Source organism: Pithys albifrons, chromosome 6 (genome assembly GCF_047495875.1).
Source record: "Pithys albifrons albifrons isolate INPA30051 chromosome 6, PitAlb_v1, whole genome shotgun sequence".
Taxonomy (NCBI): domain Eukaryota; kingdom Metazoa; phylum Chordata; class Aves; order Passeriformes; family Thamnophilidae; genus Pithys; species Pithys albifrons.
This window is the reverse complement of record NC_092463.1, coordinates 7,608,521-7,628,917: the sequence shown is the minus strand read 5'-3', so window position 1 is coordinate 7,628,917 and position 20,397 is coordinate 7,608,521. Positions and strand designations below refer to the sequence as shown.

The following is a 20,397-nucleotide window of genomic DNA, read 5'->3' as shown; positions in this document are numbered from 1 at the left end:
CGCTGGTTTCTGCGGGGCTGGCAGCGCTTTACCTTCTCCTGAACTAACACCTCACAACTCCCAGTTTCCAGCCAGGAAGAAGCAAGCTTTGACTGCAACGTAGTTAAAAACCTTTAAGGTGTGTCCAAACCCGCTTGGCCCCCACAGAGCCAGAGCAAAAGCCCTCGGGGCGCCCCTCAGCACCCCAACCACACCAGTTCCTTCCCGAAGGGCAAAACCCCCGCGGCTCCCAGGGATTCCTGCCCGAGGAAACCCGGCCCAGCGCGGGGGGCAGGGCGGGCGGCCCCGGCTACGTACGCGGAGACAATCTTGCCGCTGAGGATCTCTGCGGGGGCCATGGCGGAGGAGGGCGGGAATGCAACACCGAGCACGCCGGGGCTCCCGGGCCGACTGCGGGACGCGCTGCCCCCGCGGCCGCCACACTCCCAACCCACGTGGGCCCGAACTTTGGCGGGCACGGCCCCGGCCCCGCCGCGCAGGCGCTGCCCCCGCCCCGCCCCGGGGCACAGGGATGGCCGCGGAGCCCTGGGGGGTGGTGGGCAGGGTGTACTCCCACTGGAGCGGCCGTGACTGCCTCAGGGGTACCGAGCAGGGTGTGCTCCCACAGGAGCGGCCGTGACTGCCTCAGGGGGACCGAGCAGGGTGTGCTCCCCCCGGCGCTCTGGGCAGGGGGGGATGATCCGCGGGGAAATAGCCACCCCAAGCGGCCTCCCGGCCCGGCCCGGCCCCTGCTCTGCGCGGAGCCCGCCCGGTCGGCGGGGCCGGAGCGGAGAGCGAAGGATGTCCCGGAGGGCGCTGGGGCTGAGGGGGGCGCGGGGCTCGGCTCCGCACAGCGGGTGCGTAAACGTATCTTTAAGAAAATCCCAATCAGTATTGAGAGTGATCTGTGTTTTGTGTCCTGTGGTACTCTGTGCTAAGACTAGAAGATAATAGCTGAATCTCAGGATCACAGAATGGTTTGGGTTGGAAGGGACCTTAAAGATCATCCAATTCAAACCCCCTGCCAGGGGAGGAAACACCTTCCACTATCCCAGGTTGCTCCAAGCCCCATCCAGCCTGGTCCTGGACACTTGCAGGGATGGGGCAGCCACAGCTCTGGGCAGCCTGTGCCAGGGCCTGCCCACCCTCACGGTATCACAGAATCTGCTCATCTAAAGGGACCCATCAGGATCATCGAGACCAACTTGTAATCCTGCATGGGACATCTCCAAGAGTCACACCATGTGCCTGGGAGTGTTGTCCAAACACTTGAATGCCATCAGGCTTGGTGCTAGGGGAGCCTGTTCAGTGCCCAATCACCCTCTGGGGGAAGAACCTTTTACTAATGTCCAACCTAAACCTCCCTGACACAGTTTCAGGCCATTCCCTTGGCTCCTGTCACTGGTCACCACAGAGAAGGGATCAGTGTCTGCCCCTCCTCTTCCTCTCATGAGAAGTTGTAACTGCAGTGAGGTCTCCCCTCAGTCTCCCCTTCAGCTGAACAGACCAAGTCGCCTCAGCTGCTCCTCATACATCTTCCCCTCAAGACGCTTCATCATCTTTGTTTTCCTCTTTTGGACACTTTCCAAAGTAAAGAATTATTTTCTAATACCTAATTATCAAATAAAGAATTTTTTCCTAATATCTAATCTAAATCTACCCTCTTTTGCTTTGAAGCCATTCACTTGTCCTATCACTACATGCCCTTGTAAAACATACCTCATTCTTATTTACATAATAATAAGTAATCCTTATTTTTCAGGATTTCAACACATTTGTCCAGCACAGTCACCAAACCAGGGACAAGCCAGAAAGAGCCATGAAGAGGAGGGTTAGATGGTGGTCTGAAGTTCATAGGAGTTGTCAAGAGTGAGAAACAGGTTCCTAACAGTGGCCTCCAAGGGATGTATTTGCAGTAAGTAATTCCATTAGAACTGGTGAAGGTGTAGCTTCCTGTAGTTCCATGCAGTTGTCTACGTGTACTGTTATTTACATAACCAAGGCTTTTCTTTACTCTGCTGGCCAGTGCAGACGTTTTAGGACCTTGCTTAGAGAGTTGTCTGTCAGTGGTTTTTCTCACACATATGGCAAATAAGTGATTAGGGTCCAGCCAGGGTTGAAGATAGAAAAAGCAGTTAAATGTCACTGATGCAGGCTTGCCCAGACAAGATAATTCTGCAACCCAGAGAACTGTTTTGGAACTCATCAGTGTTCCCTGCTAATGTCCAGCACATGGTTATAGAGCAGGTCCATGACTCAAGAAACTGGTCATGAAAAGTTCAGGGGCAGAGAACTGGAAAACTTGGATTGATGCTGGGCTGGCCCCACAGTGTTAGATTGTTGTTGGGGAATAGTAGCACATTTCTGTGTCTCCAGTAAAGCAGTGCTCTCACTGTTTTGGGACCAAGCAACATCTGCCACCTGTGTTGGCAGTGAAGCAAAGAAACAGAGTAACCTCACTGAAAATTAACAAGCTGTGGAGAATAGGGGTTGGATGCTAGAACAGCAGTGTTCCTGCTGAGAATTTGAGACTTGAAAAGCCTGTGTGAAATGCTTTCCTGTAGAATGCATGGGTTAGGAAAAATAAAATGTCTGTTCCCAAGAGTTTGCTGAGAAAGCATTCAATCCCACTACTTCATGATGTAATTGGTTCAAAAAGGAATTTGGGGAAGTGTCAGATTTTGAGAAGGCTGAAGTGCAGGCCTTGCAGGTTCCACCTGGGGCACCAAACTGAGGATGGAAATGTAAAGGCCCTTCTGTCTCAGAAGCTTAGAAGCTTTAAGGTTGCTTCTCCAGTATTCTGGGAGGGGAATGGAAACCATACATAGTTCAGTACTTCTCTGAGGATAAGGCTTTTCTTCTTTTTGTTTCTTTTCATAGCCTAACAGTGACATCTTTTCTGCTTTTTTCTGATTTCTTTTCTACTTAGGGTAGAGCTTTTTACCCTGAGTTATTAAACTACCTTAAGTTAACAAAGTGTTGTGATTGTAGAATTAAAGGTCAGAAATTTCTCTTTAAAAATGACTTGGAAAAGAGAGAAAACATTGTGGTTTAGGGCTTTTATATACTAAATAGAAAAACATAGGAATAAATAGAAAAAGCTGCAAAGAACTTCTTTTCCCCTTTCATTATGCATTCCCTGTATTTCCTGGACTGCTCCAACAGGCACTTGCAGTATTATACAGTCAAAACTGAGATTATGCAATTAACAGAGAAGGATGGTAGTGTAAAAATATCAGGCAGGAAAAATAAAAGAAAGCCACTTTATTTAAAATATTCAGGTGACCTTATTTGAAGAGCGAGCAGAAGAAGCCATTGCTATCAGGAGCTGTAGAGTCCTACCCAGAGCTGCTAACTTGAATGATTTACATGTGTGTGTGAGCAATAAATCTCCCTTCCTGCTTTTCTTAATGCCCCAGCCCCTGAAAAATAGATGTGTCATGATGATAGATAAAACTCGGAAAATCACCTGAATTTATTGCAGGAAAGGAACTAAGAATAATTCCAAACAACTTCTTCTACTGTTTCTTTACTTTTGATCCAGATTCTCATTTTTGAGAAGGGACAGACTCATGAAATTTAAATTCTTATGGCAGAAAATCAGACTTGCTAACCTCCTTTTATCATAGCAGGATGTTCTTTTTTATTTCTGACTTGTCTCCTGTGGCAGTCAAGTACTAAAGCTGAGATTGTTCCTCAGAAATGGTGCACATCATGTCTTTAGGTAAGAACATGTTCTTTAACATTTATTCTTAATTGTTGTCCTGAGATCAAAATACCGGAAAAAGAGTGGGAAGAGAACAGAAAAGGGATTGTGTGATGAGAAATGGCTGAATAGATCCTTCTGTTCAGCTCATATCAGAGCCAGAGCCAGCCCCAAAATGCAGTAAAAAAGTTAAATCTACTATACACATATAGGAAATGTCAGAGAAACACAGTGGCAAAGGAAACAAACATTGTGAAAATGTTTACAAAGTTGACAGCAAAGATCAATGTTTTAAGCATTCAGCACCAAAACAGACTTACTATCTAATGGTTGTTAGAATCAAGGAGAAAAACAGTTACTTGATGATAGGCTGAAGTGTAAGAGAGAGATCTCTGCTCTGAGTGTTGCCCCAACTAAGTTGTTCTCCCTCCCTCACCTCTGTCAGCACCTCTGGGTTTGATTTGGCAACTCCCACAGTTTGATTGTTTATCTTTGCATCCACCCCCTCTTACCCAACATGTCAAAAGTCATGGAAGTTGCTCTTTAAAATGCCTATGAAGGCTGCAAAATGCGCACCAGAAGCACTTCCAGTGTTACTGGTGAGCCAACAGCTGTGCCTCTAATGGCACAGGGCCCAGAAACTGTGGTTTGTCATCAGAAGGAAGAACATTAAGCTTTGCTTCACCCATTAAGTGGGATGGTTAGGATAGGACGTTGTCTCCAGTAAAGGAGGAGGAACAGAAAAGTTAGATTAGCTTTATAAACCTTGGTCAGAAAAGAGATTTTGAGGAAACTTGTTTGCATGAGCACACCGGAAAACCAATATCAGACTTTGATTCTTCAAATGTTTACAGGGACCTCTTCCTGCTTAGAGATGCCCAACTGAACAATGAATGTTATTACGCAAGAATGTACCTTATTTACCATGATGAGGAACACAACTTTTTAACAGGGTAACATGCTATTTATTGGTCAACTCTCCCTTTAATCAGAAAATGACTAAACTTTGACGTAAAGCTTGAGACTGACCTCAATGTACGTGCTTTCAAACAGCCCTTATAGCTAAGCTGTGTTAGTGAACTGGTAGATAGTTTGACCTATGATTTGTCCCATCATAAAGTGTTTCCCAAATGTAGTTATACCTTAATCTGTTTAGTCATATCATGTGGTCCATCCATTTTAGGCATGTCACTGAAGTAGGAGGGTGGTGATGCAGCCCCCTGTTGCACAATCACTGCAAAAGTAGCTCTCCTGGGTTAGGATGGTGTTTAATCTCTGGTCTTCTCCTGGTCCAGTGGCTGAACTAGCAGAACTTGTGGTGCCCCTCATCCACTTCATGTTAACCAAATTTCTTCCAAGACCAATTTTAACTACAATGAACTGATTTTCTGTAAAGGCAGTGAAGGGTACTTTCATCATAGCTGTTTCTGGCAGGCAGGTAGAGCTGGTTGTGTCCCACAGAGTGGCAGTAACAAACAGGCCTCACTTACCTGACCCCTGTCTCAAGCTTGCTGATCACTTGCCTACCATGCAGGCCTTTTATATTGATCATAGTTTATCTGTCACTCTAAGACAGCAATAACCAGCTCAGACTATCTCTGAACTTCCACTTGTGTCACTATGCCAGTGACACAAATTTGTACGTAATTGAGAAGATTTCCCACTGGCTGCTTTACTTGTTGCTCTTTAACTACATCACCTTACCTTCACATGGAAGTCTTCCAACACTCCCCATTGACCTCTTAGGGATCCTGCAGAAGAAAGATGTCTTGTTAACTGTTTGAAGAATTTTTCATCACACTTGATTCCATTGAGAACCATGCCAGAGTCCTCGACAAACATGGGTTCCAGGTTGTCCTGACTCTTTGATGTTAAGAGATAAAATTCAGGTAGTTCTCTCTCACATATAGTAACCATTTCTGATACCACTTCAGTATACTGGGGCACTCCCTGCAATAAACAGCCTAATTCACAGTCCCAGCCTGCCTGTGAGTAGTTTTTTACAACATTTTCCAGATAAGGTAACTGAGAAAAAAGGATTTATTGATTCCCTAAAGCAGAACACAAATATAAGCAATGGTGCTGTGATTAACTACCTTGCCTTTTCTACCTCCTTCTAATTCTCTCTGGCTAAGAGTTTTTAGTTAATGGCTTCCAGCTGCATGGGATTTTCCTTCTTTTTCCGACTGCTAAATTTCACTAGAAAACTATGAAAAAAGCATTTCCAACATTTTCAATAGATACACAATACCAATTCCACCTTTCTAACTGTGTAAGGAGTTGCACACCCTGACACAGGCAGGGATAGGCAGGGAGAAAGGTGAGTTTCAGGGCTGCAGGTAGATTGTCCAAAAGACAGTGTTTCCACTGCAGTTGAATCCACACTGCCTCCCAGCCCAAAAAAGGACATCCCTGACAGAGCAAGATTTCATAGCAACAACTTTCACAGGGTGCTCTCTCAACCAAGCAAATCCTGCTCTGAAGAGACAGGGTGAAAAGATCCTGTGAGGTTTGTGGTGGGGGAAGTCCAAGAAACCAACTTTTCTACAGACCATAATTCCAGCAAGGGAGGTAAAAATAGGTAAGTGCACTCCGTTTGCACTTCAAACTTGGGTGTTACAGTCTTTATGGTTCTCTTCATATCCAGTTTGACACACTGAGCAGTGTTTGATGATACATGCACACAGTTCATAGTAGGAATCAGGCTTAAGAAGTTGTACATTCAACATGCTTTTACATATAGCATTCCTGATTCCAAGTTGTTTCCTATCTGTAATTGCCTCTAGATCATAGGACTGTCTATAACAGATCAGACAAAAGGTTGTCCCATCACAGGGTCATGGCTTTAATGACGGCCAGTGCAGATGTGTAAGGAAGACTTACAGGAACAGGGCAAACTGATGATATTCCTGGTCTCCAGCCACTTACAGCTGAAAGAATTTCTAAGACAGAGTAATGGAAGTGGGAGAAAGATAGAATAAAGTTAGGGACAACTTTAGGCCTGTGCCTTCTGTTCTCAGAGGTTCATGAGAGACATAAATAATTTCCTTAAGATATATGTCTAGATTTTCCTCAACACACTTGCCTTTTTGCATTAAACCTCTTGGCTGTGTGAATCTGTTGGTTAGTTTTAATGGTAACAGGATGAGGTACCTTCACAGGTTGTAGTGAATTATTTTTTCCCTTACTTGGCATATGCATACATTTTCTGTCTCTGAAATATGGATTTATTTGCCCTCTGTGCTTCGCTATCTCCCTATTGGGGTTGTTTATAATTAGACTTGAATTTCCCCCAGGTAGCAAGCGACAGGACAAGAAGAAACAGCCTCAAGTTGTGCCAGGGGAGGTTTAGATTGGATATCAGGAAAATTTCTTCACTGAAAGGGTGGTTAAGCATTGAAAGAGGCTGCCCAGGGAAGTAATGGAATCACTGTGCCTGGAATTGTGAAAAAAATGTGTAGATGTAGAGCTTTAGAGGTATGATTTAGTGGTGGACCTGGCAGTGTTAGGTCAGTGGTTAGACTTGATGATATTAGAGGTCTTTTCCAATCTTAATGAATCTTAGTGTTAAAATTAAAAATCCATTTTTATCCCCCATTGCCCATATTTCATGACTGTTGTTTGTAGTTAGAAAGGAACAGTAAATTGAAGGAGGAAGAGGCCTAACTGAACTGCTCTGGCAAAGCAGATTATTGTGATGTGCTGTTCATGTAAGCACATGCCCACACATGTGAAACAAAAAGATTTTCCTTTCCTTGAAGGTCTCCTAATTGAAGTATTTGGACCTGAGTTTCAGCTTTGTGTGAGCACAGCTTGAAAAAGTTAAAAAGTGCTGATGCACAGACTATTCAAGTATCTTGTTCTTTTTCACTCTGAAGAGTATGGAGATTATTGTGAAAGCTTGTTCCACAGTTGTTTTTATATCTACCTATGTCCATGTGCATATATTACCCAGTTTGTATGTCTGATATTACAGACCTTTGTATCCCAGAAGTTTTTCAGCTTCTAGTCAGAGTAATCACGTTTCTACCCTTTCCTTTTGCCTAAGAGCTCTGTGATTTGCCTGGTATTTAAAACAAGAACTGCTCTATTTATAAATGATGCAGAGCCTGGCAGAGGCACCAGACTCAGAGACACATTGCTAATGTTTGCCCTGAAGCTGTGGTGTGTGTCCCTTCCCTTATGCTCAGCTGCATCAGAGAAGAAAAGCAGTGAATTAACCTCACAAGTCTGCTGAACTCTAGTGTCTGTCCTGCACATCCCTGAGAGAAAGATTTCTCTAAAGAGCAGCAAGGTTTGCTCATGTCTGCTGCTGGGAGCTCTCTCCAACCTTTCTGATTCACAAACCAGTTGGATAACTAATTAGGAAGTCTGTGTCATGAAGTGGTCTGTCCTTTGCTGCTGTCTTTGAGAGCTTTAAATAACTCAGCAGGGCAGTGTGATGTTTTGTCCTATGTCAGCCACAGCTGGCAAAAAGCACAGTAAGGACCCTTCTGGTCCCCTCCATCATTTTGAAGCTTTACATTTTGACATTTGTAGCCTGAGCACCCTGGTGCAGGTGCCTGTGCATGGAGCAGTGCTGCTCTGGAGCCCCACTGCTTTGCAGAACAAACTGTGGTGAGTCTGTGCTCTGAAGCTGTGCCTGGGGAAGAGACAGTGTCTGGCGCTTGCCTGGGCCACAGGAAGATGCAGAGCCTGTGGACTTACTGTGGAACAGGAATATGGTGAGCTCAGCAGGAAGGAGTCTGCTTGGCCTGTGATTCCTCTTTATTGCTTAGCAGCCTGGAGAAGAAAATGAATAATCCTTCCAGGAGGAGCTGTGCCAAGCCAGGATGTTACTGGTGTCTCTTGTGCCCACCATGGCAGTGCAGGTCTGGCAGGCAGGTTCTGAAGGAGGCCGAGTGCCCACACTAATCATACAGGATCAGCAAAGACCATATTGTAGCAACAGGTCCACAAGACAGCTTGGGCCCCAAGACCTGTCCTGCAGTGTAACATTGACACTAATGCAGGCATTGACCCTGTGGATATACGTGGTGAGATGTCAGGATAGGATAAGTGTATGGTCTGAGTCTCTGCCACAGGGACACTTCTGGAGCATGAGCCTTCCTTCCCTTTTCCTCTGAGAATTCAGTTGCATTCCTGGAGCTTCGTGAAAGAATCTGGTGAATGGCACAAATAAAAGGAAGCTGCTTTCCTGCCTCTCCTGGGATCTGAAGAGGGGTGCCTTGACATTTTAAGCAGGAACATTTTCACACAGGACTCCATAGCAATTTGGACTTTTTCTTTAAAAAAGTCTCATTCTGAGACAGCGCACTTGGTGTCCTTCACTCAGGAAGGTGCCATTCACTCAGGGACCACAAGCATGAGTGCTGCTGGCAGAGAAGTGTTACAGCTTTGCATGAGGGATGCTTCCTAAAGCCTGAAGTCTTCTTGTGTTCACTGAATGGGAAATAGAGAGACACATAGGCAAATAAATGGGTTTTTTTTCCAATTTATATGGATCAAGTATTCAACTCTTTTCACCTGTTCCTGGGAGAGGAGAGGATATCACCACTTACACACAAGCAGAGAGAAGGAGCAATGGTTTGCTTGGGTTCTCCACCTCACTTCGTGTTTTTGATCTGCTACCTGGTGTTTGTGAACTCCATGTACCACAAATATATGTATCAATTACAACATGTATACACACAGACTTGCTCCTGGAACTACAATACCCCGGGTATGAGGGAAATAGTTTATGAAAAATCAGTGACTGTCAATTCTTCTTATACTTTCAGGTGATATTGTGCCTTTTAAATCAGATGTAGATTAGAGTGCTTGTTGACAGACAAATATGAGCCCGTTTCCAAATTTGCTTATTAACACTTTTTTTATGTGAGGACATTTTGTGGTTGAAATATTAAGTTTAAAGGTAAGTTTATAGCAGTTTATTTGGAATGTCCTTACTAGCTAAGGTTTCTGTACAGTGGGTGTGCACAAAGAATGCTGAGACTTAGCAGTCTAGAGAAAAATGTCTTCTTCTTTAGCTCAGCCTTGGAAAAAATTAACATAGCAGAGAGCTGCCTACAGCCTGCATCCACAGTGATGCCAAGTGCCCAAAAATGGCTTGGAATTCAAAGGATGGAGAGGAAGAAAGAAGCTTTTGCTGCTTCAGCCATCTGTTACCTGTGGCCCTGTGGTGGTTTGTGCTTCCCAGGGGCAGCTACAGTACCATTCCATCTTCTGCCTTCCATGGAGGAACACAGCTCTCTCTGCAGGAAGAAGAGTATCCCAGAATGTGTTGGGTGGGACAGGGGTGGTTCTGGTTTTGTTGTTTTGTGTAGGAATACTTTTCTGGTTTAGGAAAGCAATTTTAAATCATGGATTATTGGGAGTTGGGGAAAGCCTCTCTGCTCCTGTAGCATTTGATCTCCCACAGCCATAGCTGAAGAACCAGAAATTCAAACCAAAAATGGCTCTATGCTGAAATTGAATCGACCAATCTGTCAATAACCTAAGGCACTAGTCACACAGAAAGGGATTAATTTTGAGTGGTTTTTCTTGCTGCACATGGGGAAGCTGTAGGGAGGAACATGCTGTGAATCCTGAGAGGTCACAGGTCTGTGTCGTTGCAGGCCTGAGTCTGGGCACAGGGAACTGTGTGTGCATCTGCACTGCCCTGGGCTCCTGTCTCAGCAGCTACAGCTCCTCCCCCACCTCATTGCTCCCTGCGTGAGGCATTCCACAATTACCTTTTAAGTGTAACAACTGATGCTGGTAGCTCTCAGTGTGATGTTTATTACACCTTATTATAGTGGGATTGTTACAAGGTGAAGAACGTCCAGGGCATTAGCTAAAATTGCTTGCAATCACAAACACACTTTCCCTTGGTCTCAGTGATTTACCATTTTCAGTTGCCCCAGTGCTGCTCAGTGAGCAGGAAAAGCAGTTGGGATATGGAGCCTGGCTTTTGTCCTGGCTGATTCCCATCAGTACCTATATTATAAATGATGCAGGCTTAGACTTGGAAGATTTATATCATGTCATAACAGAAGGCTTCTATGAAGGAGAATTGGCCATTTTTTCTGCTTGCCATTGGCCATATGACATCCCTTAAAGGCCTTGGGAAGGAGGGAATGGAGAAGTCTGGTGGGTGTCTGGTGTCTGCCAAACAGCACTACGGGGTAGATGTGGCAGAGCCTGTGCTGAGCATCTGGATGAGCTCAGTCTTTCCTTCTAACTGTCCCAAATCTCACCATGACATAAACATTTGCTTCTGAGCTTGGACTTGAAACCAGACAGCTTGACAGCAAGATGAATTTGGGCTAAAAGCTGAGCAGATTGCCTGACTTAGAGCAAGCCAACAGTGTTACATGAGTCCACACCAAACCTCCCAGCTCGTGCTCTCTTGTGCTGATCAATGCAGACCTAGCACACCCAGTCTGGGAAAGGGTACCTTGTGTGACTCCACCCATTACTATACTCAAGGCACCAAAGTTTTCTGCGAGGAGATACATTTCTGTTTGTGCAATGGGATACAGTCGAACATATGCATGCAGTCTCCAACCGCTAACATCCTCATGTGAGGATCAATATTCAGTGTTGCTTTTCCCCTTTTGTCTCAGCTTTTGCCTTCTTGAACCACTTCCTTAAGCTGAACTGTGCAGTCTGTGCTCTATCCATCTTTAACACTTATATTTCTCCCTCCTGAGACCCACCTCATGTTAGGAAGCCCTGAGCCAAACCAGAACAATTGGTACTCCCACCACAGGACAGCATTACTAGAAATCTTTTCTTTTTGGCACACCTGGAATGTATAGTCTTGGACTGCTCAAGAAACTATAATTTGTTTTATAAACCCAGAGTGCTGCCTGAGAGTAACTTCTGTGCTTTTTCAGCCACAGGCAATCTTCTCAAATTCTTCAATACTTAAATTCAGTAGGTGCCCTGAATGTTATCAAGGCAAAGGGACACCTGAACCTTGCAAGTCCTTAAATAGGGGAAAGCCTTTCTGAATCAGCTTTGCACAGTGGAACGAGGAACGGATTAGTACATAAAAAGGACTACATAACCTCCTATCAGTTGCTTCATACTTTTTCAGCACTGTATTTTTAGAAGTCTGGAGCATTATTTTGTTTTCTTTTGTGGGATTTGTTATAGCAAGGTTGCTATCAGCAAGGAAAGAGGCTAAAATTCAACCCAGCCTGATTACTTTTTAATCTAAAGTTTGCTGAAGACTTTGTACACTCACATTAAATGCCCAGTGAAAGCTAATGTTTTTGATGGGGGGAAGAGGGATTTTCCTGAAGATACAGGCAGAAACCCTACTCATTACAATGCTGAAGTCACAAAATTATGTCCCATGCCCCAGAATAAGTAGATTTCAAATACTTCTTTGTAGGAAGTTAAGAAATGAACAGAGTTGAGTGATGCAAAGAGTACTCATACTGAAACCTGTATTTGGGCCAACCATTCAAGGTAAGAGACTGAAAGTCCCTCATTGGGATTGGGTGCCACTGGGCTATGGGACCCCACATATGGTCCTGATGTGGTGCTGTTCATGCCGTGGCGTTGTGATGGAATACACTATGTGACATCCCAGCCCACTCAAGCTGGTGGGAATCTTGGTATTTGTTCTGTGACTGTCGGTGACTTCTGTTATTGCAGGTGATGCAACATCTGTGTTACAGTGATACAAACGTCACAATGTAGGTGCTTGACCCTATGGCAAAAAACCAAACAGTAACAGCAGCCACCAGCCAAGGCAAATAAAGAGTTGGGAAAAGGTACAGTTTTAGGAGGTTTTTAAATTTTACAAACTGTTCTGGATACACACAGAATTTCTGTTCTTGTTGTTAATTAGCTCTGAAGAAGAATTAGTCAACATGGCTTAAGAACTGAGAAACATTATGGCTATAGAAGAAATCCAAAGTAAATGCTCCTCACACAGCAAGAGCAGGAATCAGTGCTTCTTTTCTCAGTGCTCAGGAAATATGAAGTTCACAAAGAACTTTAATTTTACTCTGTGAGGTCCAGATTGGGTTGCGTGTTGTCGGTGTGCATTGCCTTGCTGTTCCCATGAGCTGGGCCCTCTGAAAGCCAAGGGGCCAACCAAAAGCAGTCACTTCAGATGTGATTTTAGACCTTCCTAATACTGCCCTGACTCTGCACAGGTGTGGCAGATACTGCATCCAATAATGCTGGAGGTGAGCACAAAGTAAAAATCTGCACAGAGCAGAAGGGACATGTTAAGCAGCATGTAATATAGGTCACAAACTCACTCTCTTGCTTTTCCACAAAACCCCAATAGCTGTATTTAAACAATCCTGAAGGACTCTGTTGGTAAAAGGCAGTGCTGTCACTTCCAGTTGTGAGGGAGCAATGGACGTGAACTGAGCCTCTCCTCTACACTCTCATGACAAGCAGCAGTGACAGCACATGCTGAAGCCATTCAAACAGTGGCAGTATTCCCAGTGAAGCACATGCTCCCCTGAGCTTCAGGAGTGGAGCTGACTAGACCAGACAGCATCTTGCCCAAGGCCTTTCCATGCTCCCAATTCTACTTGGAGAGAGCCAGTTATTTATAGAAAACTATGGGAGTTTTCCTGTATCAGTCTATTCCCTGTAAAACATTGGCTTTTCGCAAAATTTTTGGCAATGCCACATTCAAAATGGTAATATAGTAAGATGTCTCTGTTGGAAGAGTCTAGATATCCTACAGCTTTCTTGGGGAGTCTTCTGCACCACCGGAAAAAAAAATAAAAAAGAGAAACATATCAGGCTGAATTCAACAGCCTGTGAATTAAGCATAACCCACCACTCAAACCTCTTTTGTAAATATTTACCTTTTTCATTAACTTGAACAAGAACTTTGCAGATCTATCTGTGTATTCTGCCAATTGTCCCATTTATCCACGGAATAAATCTGGTAAAATTCAAAATGTTCAACGACAAAGCAGTTTCTCAGTGTCTGGTGTAAGATCAGTTGACTGAGAATAGCCAACAGAGTATTTTTCACGTGAAGTGACCTGCCTTCAGTTTTCTCCCCAGAACCCCTCCAACAGCTGTAAAAATAAAACAGTTTACACCCATTTCCATCAGAGCATTTCGATACTGCATTTGCACTCCAGCATGTAATAAATATGCTCCGATGTACACTGAATTTAGTGACCAGATGGCCCTTGCACAGCAGAACCTGGAAGACGACCCGAGGCAGACACAAATATACTGTGCAGCTAAAGCTGTTATTCAGACGTCTGACACGAAGGGGAGCTCTGGTAACAGAGAAAAGAAACTTGCCCTACATCACTGAACGGGAAAGGATGGTGTAAGGCTGTTTCTAGCTTTAGTCTTGTCCTACGGCTTTATTTGCAAAAGCTAAGTGTATTTATCTCATTTGTTAATAAAGAGCTCCTTTTATGCAGGCAGCTAAAGCTCATACAGCTGGTGAGATAATCTCCTGTGTCTGTGTCCTGCTTGTCTGGCTGAAGACAAAAGATTTCTTTTGGTCTTTCTCATCTTTTAGGTTTCTGCTACAGTTCTACTGGCTACAGATTAGTTCAATCCCTGTGATTTAGTTCATGCCAAGTTTAAAAAACAGGGTACATACTTTATTGGAAGGTGAAATCCTCTGTTCTAAGATGACCTTGTATGTACTGAGATCATATTCTAATCTCAACAAAAGAAACAAAGGACTAATATTTAATTAATTATTTTCTATTTTCTGATAGGCAAAATAAAGGCAGAAGTAAAGCTAAGAATAGCTTAAATTTTGGGGAATAATACAATAATCATCAGGGAGTAGCAAGGGCTAATTGCTGCCTAAGGGAAGACGAGCTGGGAGCAAAGAATGATTCCAGCCTGGTCAATGTCTTCAGTGATGGCTGGACATAGAATCACAAAATGGTTTGGGTTGGAAGGAACCTTAAAGATCATCTCATTCCAAATCACCTTCCATGGACAGGGATGTCACCCACTAGATCAGGTTTCTCAGAGCCCCATCCAACCAGTCATTGAACACTTCCAGGGATAAGGCATTTCCAGCTTACCTGGGCACCCTGTTCCAGTGCCTCACAGTAAATAATTTCTTCCTAACATCTGATCTAAATCTCTCTTTTAGTTTAAAACCATTCCCCCTTGTCCTGTCACTATCTTCCTATGGCTAAGCCAGATACTTTTATTACCTGCTTTAGATACTGGAAGGTGCTCTAAGGTCTCCCTGGAGCCATCTCTTCTCCAGGCTGTTTATTTTAATCACACCCTTCCTCCAGCAGCTGGAGAGGTTTGCCTGAGCAAGATATTAACCTCTTGGATTGCCTCTTGGTATGGCAGGTCATTTGTTGATTGCTCTCTTGTTATACATTTGCATGATTAACTCTGGCTCAAGCTTGAGGAAAAAAGGCCCTTTTTTTGTTCTGGCTGCATTTTCAGTCTAAAATTCAAACAAACCTGTTTGAATTTTCATAGAATCATAGAACATCCTGGCTCGGAATGCACTCACAAGAACTATCCAGTCCAACTCCTGACCCTGCACAGGACAACCCCAAGAATTACGCATCATGTGCCTGAGAGCCTGGTGCTCTGACCACTTCCCTAGGGAGCCTGTTCCAATGCCCAACCACCCTCTGGGTGAAGGACCTTTCTTTAATATCCAACCTAAACCTCCCCTGGCACACCTTCATGCTGTTGCCTTGGGTTCTAGCACTTGTCACCAGAGCTGCAAACTCACAGTTTCTGTTATCTTTTACATTATTCTACTCCAGTTAGCCCAGTAGCACTTCTCTCCTCTGACTGTCCAGGTTGTTTAAGGAAAATGCTGCTCAGTGTAAGGGTCAGGTCTCACCAAACACTTTTATCTGTGAAAGACATGTCTAGAGCCTGTAGTCAACAAGATGAGATGATTTCTGGTTTATTTAGTACTGTCTTCATCACATCTAGAAGGTCTCTGACATTTTCCTGTGGGTCTTACAATGCTCACATTTTGTCAGGTAGAACTGTGTGGTAGGACAAGCATGTAGGGAGATAAGCAGTGTCTGCATGAAAACCTGATTAGTTCTAGTGGCAAATAAGAATTTTACCTATGAATAAAGTTGCTTGTGTCCTCCCTGTTGTAGATACCCTGCATTTCCAGTCACACACCTCTTGTTTCTGATACAAAGCCCTCCATCCAATTGCTTGCTTGTTTTATATGTATTGCACCTGCCTACTTAGTCATTCAGATGCCTCATTTCTCTAATCATGCTCTTTATGGGTATATAGCTACATTAAGATCAGGTGGACAATTTCAAACCCCCAGTCTCCCTGACTAAATTTGTATGTCATTAGCAATGATATACAAGTCAGAATTGCACTGGTTTTCTTTCTGGCTAGTTGGTTGGCTTGTCTGTTAGATCAGCTTATTGAAAAAGATCTCACAGAGTGGCAGATTTGGTTTAAAAAACTGAGAGCAAAGCTGAGAGACCTGTATTGCTTTTCAGACCAAAAAGATCATGAATCATGTGCAGCTGTTCTCCTTTGCACTGGCCAGAGGATGTTACCAGACTGGGTAAGGCTGATGTGACTCAGCCAGACCTGAGACAGATAAAGTGACTTTTGGATACTTAGTATGTGATGAAAGCCAACCTCTTATGATATGACACCAGTCCACTTCACTGAAAAACCAGCCAGCATAACTAGTACAGACTGATTGGATTTTGGGTTCAGTAATGTGCTTAAATAGATTAGAATTTCAAAATAATTGCAGTAGCACTAGCAGATTCATAGTGCATCAATTGATATGATAAGGACTGGTAATTTGTTACCTGGAGACTGTACCAAGCACCTCATACAGGTTGAAACTTGGTATTTCTCACTACAATGAGTGCACCAAAAGAATAGCAAATAATTGATGTAGGGAAAACATCTATCAAATAGAATATTTTTAAAAAATAAGAGGGGGGCACAGTTATACCTATTCCTAATCATGTTTTTTCAAAGGACTTTTTTAAAATGAAACTGTGATTAGTTTAAAAGTACCTACTTCTGGCACCTGTTTCCATGACAACAAGAGCAGCAGCTAGAAATGACATCATTTGAGTTCTCATTGGTTGCACAGGCACTGGAAACTGCAGACATCATATACAATCATTGGGACCAGTCAGTAGAGTGTAGTTAAGAGAAGAGGAAGGTTTCATGGTGTGTTTAAATCCCTTACCATACTTACAGGAACTCCTTACAGCTAATATTATTGTTATTTTCAAACAACAACAGCAAAGATAAAGTAATTTTAATTTTCAAATTGAAGCTAAAATTATTAGTAAGAAGTAAATTTTGCTTTGAAAAACTGCACCTCTCAAGCAGCTAATAACATTGAGCTTGAGAAATTATTTTGTACATTATTGTAGTATTGTAACAACATTACTGTATTATTCTGCACCTGTAAAACTGCCTGACAAGAACTTATTTGTCTTTTATCACATCCTTTCCTTAATGGTATTCCATTACATCTAATTTTAATATGTGCTGGCAAGACATCTTATTATGTGTTGCTGAATCATACATTTACTTTGAGTGACTTACATTGAGCAGTCTTAGTTAGTTTTCTACGTGATTTTGCCTAAATATTTTCTTGGACCAGAAGTGTTTTGCAATGGAAAATTTAGGCAAGAATTCCTACTTAGTTGGGCAATACTGTAAAATCTGGAAAGGAATATAACCAGCATGATGGACTCTTACACATCTGAGGAAGCTGTTTAGATGTCTTTCATGTAAAATGGAGGTGTGGCCATTTGTGCAGTCGTTTAAAAACATCTTGCTTCAATCAGGGGCAGAGGAAAACCTAAGGCTACAGTGCAGGCAGAACCTCAGTGACTGCAGCTACAGGTACAGGTACTGTGTCAAAACATCAAATCCCACCTTTTCAACTTTGATTAGGAAGTGCAGAATTTCTGAAATTCTGCAAAGTGTCAGATCTGAGCAGTCCTGGACTAAGTAAAACAGCTTCCTGCTTCTTCCACAAATTCCCTCTCCTAAGAAATGCAGACCCAGAAAGTTTATTACAAAACAGAATTTATGAGTCATGAGACCTATGAATTAATACATGGTTTAGAACAAAGTTCTCTGCAGAAAAATATGTTGTTCCTAATGGTGGTAAATAATTGATGTTCAAGAAAAATGGTAATGAAACTCATGGGTGGAGCAATCCTTCCTTTCTATGACTACTCCTGGCAATCAGTAAACTAAGTTTAGTTTTAGTGTGAAGGTATGAAACCATTTTCCTGTATCTGGTTACAGATACTTCATTGTGCAATCATTTTTCTTCAGCTCATTCGTGATCAAGTTGTTGCATGCCACGTTTAACAGTATTGAGTTAATTGAGCTCTGCCTATGTGAAGGCAACTATTTTTTCCCCAAGGGAAAACCTCACAGGAAAACAAGGAACAAAGCCTGGAGGCTGCAGGTACTTCATGAGCATGCAGCTTTTTCAGGGAAATGTTGGATAGCTTGTAATTGATGCAATTTCTTGCAGTAACAAAATGTTCCTGACCTTTTATTGGTCAGCTTTGCAACTATTACAGCTTTTAACAATTTGGTTGCAGCAGTGGTGACACGTGGTGCTGTCAATGAAAGAAAACCATCACAGCCCACCCGTGATGTGTCTCTACCAGGAGTTGGAACAGAGTTCAGGCATCACTCAGCCATAGCTGTTGTTGCGTGGAGTGGCTAAGGGTTGGGATAGGATTTGGAGTCTGGTTACCCTGGAGTGACAAGATGTGGATCATCCAAGCTTGAATGCCATGAGTAGTAATTATAATCAATGACATTTTTATTCTTTTCTGACTGACAGTATCACAGTGCCACTAAGCAAATTTCAGTGGTGTTTCAGGGCAGATGAGTTGGAGAATCTCATTCAGTAGAAGTCTGGGACTCTTCCTGGGGACTTCATTCTGCATTGGAGGCTGCACTACAAGGTGGGACTGGGGGGCACTGGAACTCTCCCATTCTCCTTGTGGTACAGAGTTCTTTACCAGATCACAACCTCTCTTGCCCCCTTCCCTATGCCCAGAGTGGTAAATCAACACAAATAATGCTGGCAACCTCTGACAGCAGGACATATGAAGAAACCATATGACAGGTTGGTACTGATTAGCTTACAGCTAAACCATGGAAGGCAGCAAGGTGTACAGGATTACTCTTTCAAATACCATCAGAGTATGGATACCTCATAACTTTCAGTATTGAGGGTCTCATGTGCATTTAAGAAGTTATTATCAATGGATTGTCTCCCACTAATAGAAATGACTATGGGAACAGTATGTGAATAATTTGATCTACTGCTTCCTCTAAGGAGAGGCAATTTGAGCAACAATGTTAGACTCTCAACACTCACTGAAGTTGTATCTTACTATGCATTTTCAAATATTTTAATTTAAAATAACTACTATGGACTGTCATGTATAGTCCTATGTCCAATATGTGAGTATTCATTTGTTTTGTGAAGATTTATCTGCTAAGATATTCTAGTCCTCACACACAGGCTATTCTGCAGCTTGCTGTAAAGAAAAGTAATTATTTCTTCAAAAGTTTTCCTAACTTAAATCAGCTTTCTTATGCATGAGACACCAAGAAATATCCAAGAGATGTGCAATTTTATCTTCATTGGTATTTGCATATCCCTAGATACCATTTTTAGCCCATTTTGTTCTGAAGAGTGCTCATTCATATTATATTCTGGATATCCCTACAGAGGGAGAAAAAGAAGAGCAGCAGCAGCCTAAGAAGAGTCTGAGAAGCCAGAGGCAGGTTATCCTCTTATCTGACATTAACAGCAAGAGGATCTGCTGGGATTTCTGCTCATAAAGGTGAGGGTATTCACGTCCCTTTTTATTTGCAGAGATTATGAGGCAAATCATTGCAATGATTCCTGGGGCAGTTTTCATGGCTGTGCTTCTCTGTGCTGCCAAAAGAAAGATAATTTTGTCTGTTACAAAACTCCTTCCAGAGGGGACATGTTTTTGTTGTCTCTGGTCAGTTCCACCACTCATTTAGTAGAAGGTGAAAGAGTTTTGTGCTCAGCTCAGAAACTCCAGCAAATGTAGAGCTTATTTCTGTGTCATTGGGTGCAATTGTCTTTCAACTGAAATAATAGTTCTTCAGGGTGACAAAGACTGAGTACACACTCCCCGCTGTGGAATTTTGAAGTCTTAGCTATTAAAGAGGTAAGTTCTGATACCCAGCTGTGAGGGACATTCAGGTAAAGTCACAGGTGGATTTAAAGTGTCAGTCTTGAACATTGTACTGATGGTCAGTAAACACACTCGTAGTCACTAACATGTAAAACATGCTCCTAATCATCTCTCAACTATTAGTACAATCTTTCCCACCTGAGATCAGTACTTTCTAAGAATGCACAAGTGGATTTAGCTGTGGGTTAACCTACCAAATCTTTCTCTATCTGCAGTATATCAGCAGTCATGCTATGTCTGGGACCAAGACCTCAGTGGGTATGATGAGAGTCAACAGCTCCTCTAAGAAACCAGTAGTATCTTCTCCTAAATTTGAAGCAGCTTGTCTCTCTGCATTCCTACCTGAGGTGAACTCTAGGAAAAAAAGGCAGTGCTTGGCAGAGCATCCATGGTACATACTTTTGGTGCTGAAATAAAAGGTTCTAGGAAAACCTGATGCTCTCCTTGAAGTATTATCTACATGGATTCTTCACTGCAGCTGACATGTTCCTGTACAGTAATTTCCAG

General features: G+C 43.0%; 1 protein-coding gene and 1 long non-coding RNA gene across 3 annotated transcripts in view; one reads left to right on the top strand and one right to left on the bottom strand.

Moving 5' to 3' along the window:
- The window catches only part of MTHFD1 (methylenetetrahydrofolate dehydrogenase, cyclohydrolase and formyltetrahydrofolate synthetase 1), a 42,033-nt gene extending 41,600 nt beyond the window's left edge, over window positions 1-433 (bottom strand). The window contains exon 1 of the mRNA XM_071557349.1: window positions 298-433. Coding sequence (XP_071413450.1) covers window positions 298-338 — 41 coding nt within the window. The 5' untranslated portion in view covers window positions 339-433. The remainder of the gene's footprint in view (window positions 1-297) is intronic.
- Window positions 434-1,483: 1,050 nt separating this feature from the next.
- LOC139673623 (uncharacterized) lies at window positions 1,484-20,191 on the top strand. Of its 2 annotated transcripts, none has more exons than XR_011698157.1 (4): window positions 1,484-1,569; window positions 1,742-1,894; window positions 19,392-19,506; window positions 20,106-20,191. It is a non-coding gene; the product is annotated as an uncharacterized lncRNA (long non-coding RNA). The 2 variants fall into 2 exon arrangements; XR_011698158.1 differs by lacking the exon at window positions 20,106-20,191 and adding an exon at window positions 17,470-17,533 and having other exon boundaries at window positions 19,392-19,415.
- Window positions 20,192-20,397: the final 206 nt, after the last annotated feature.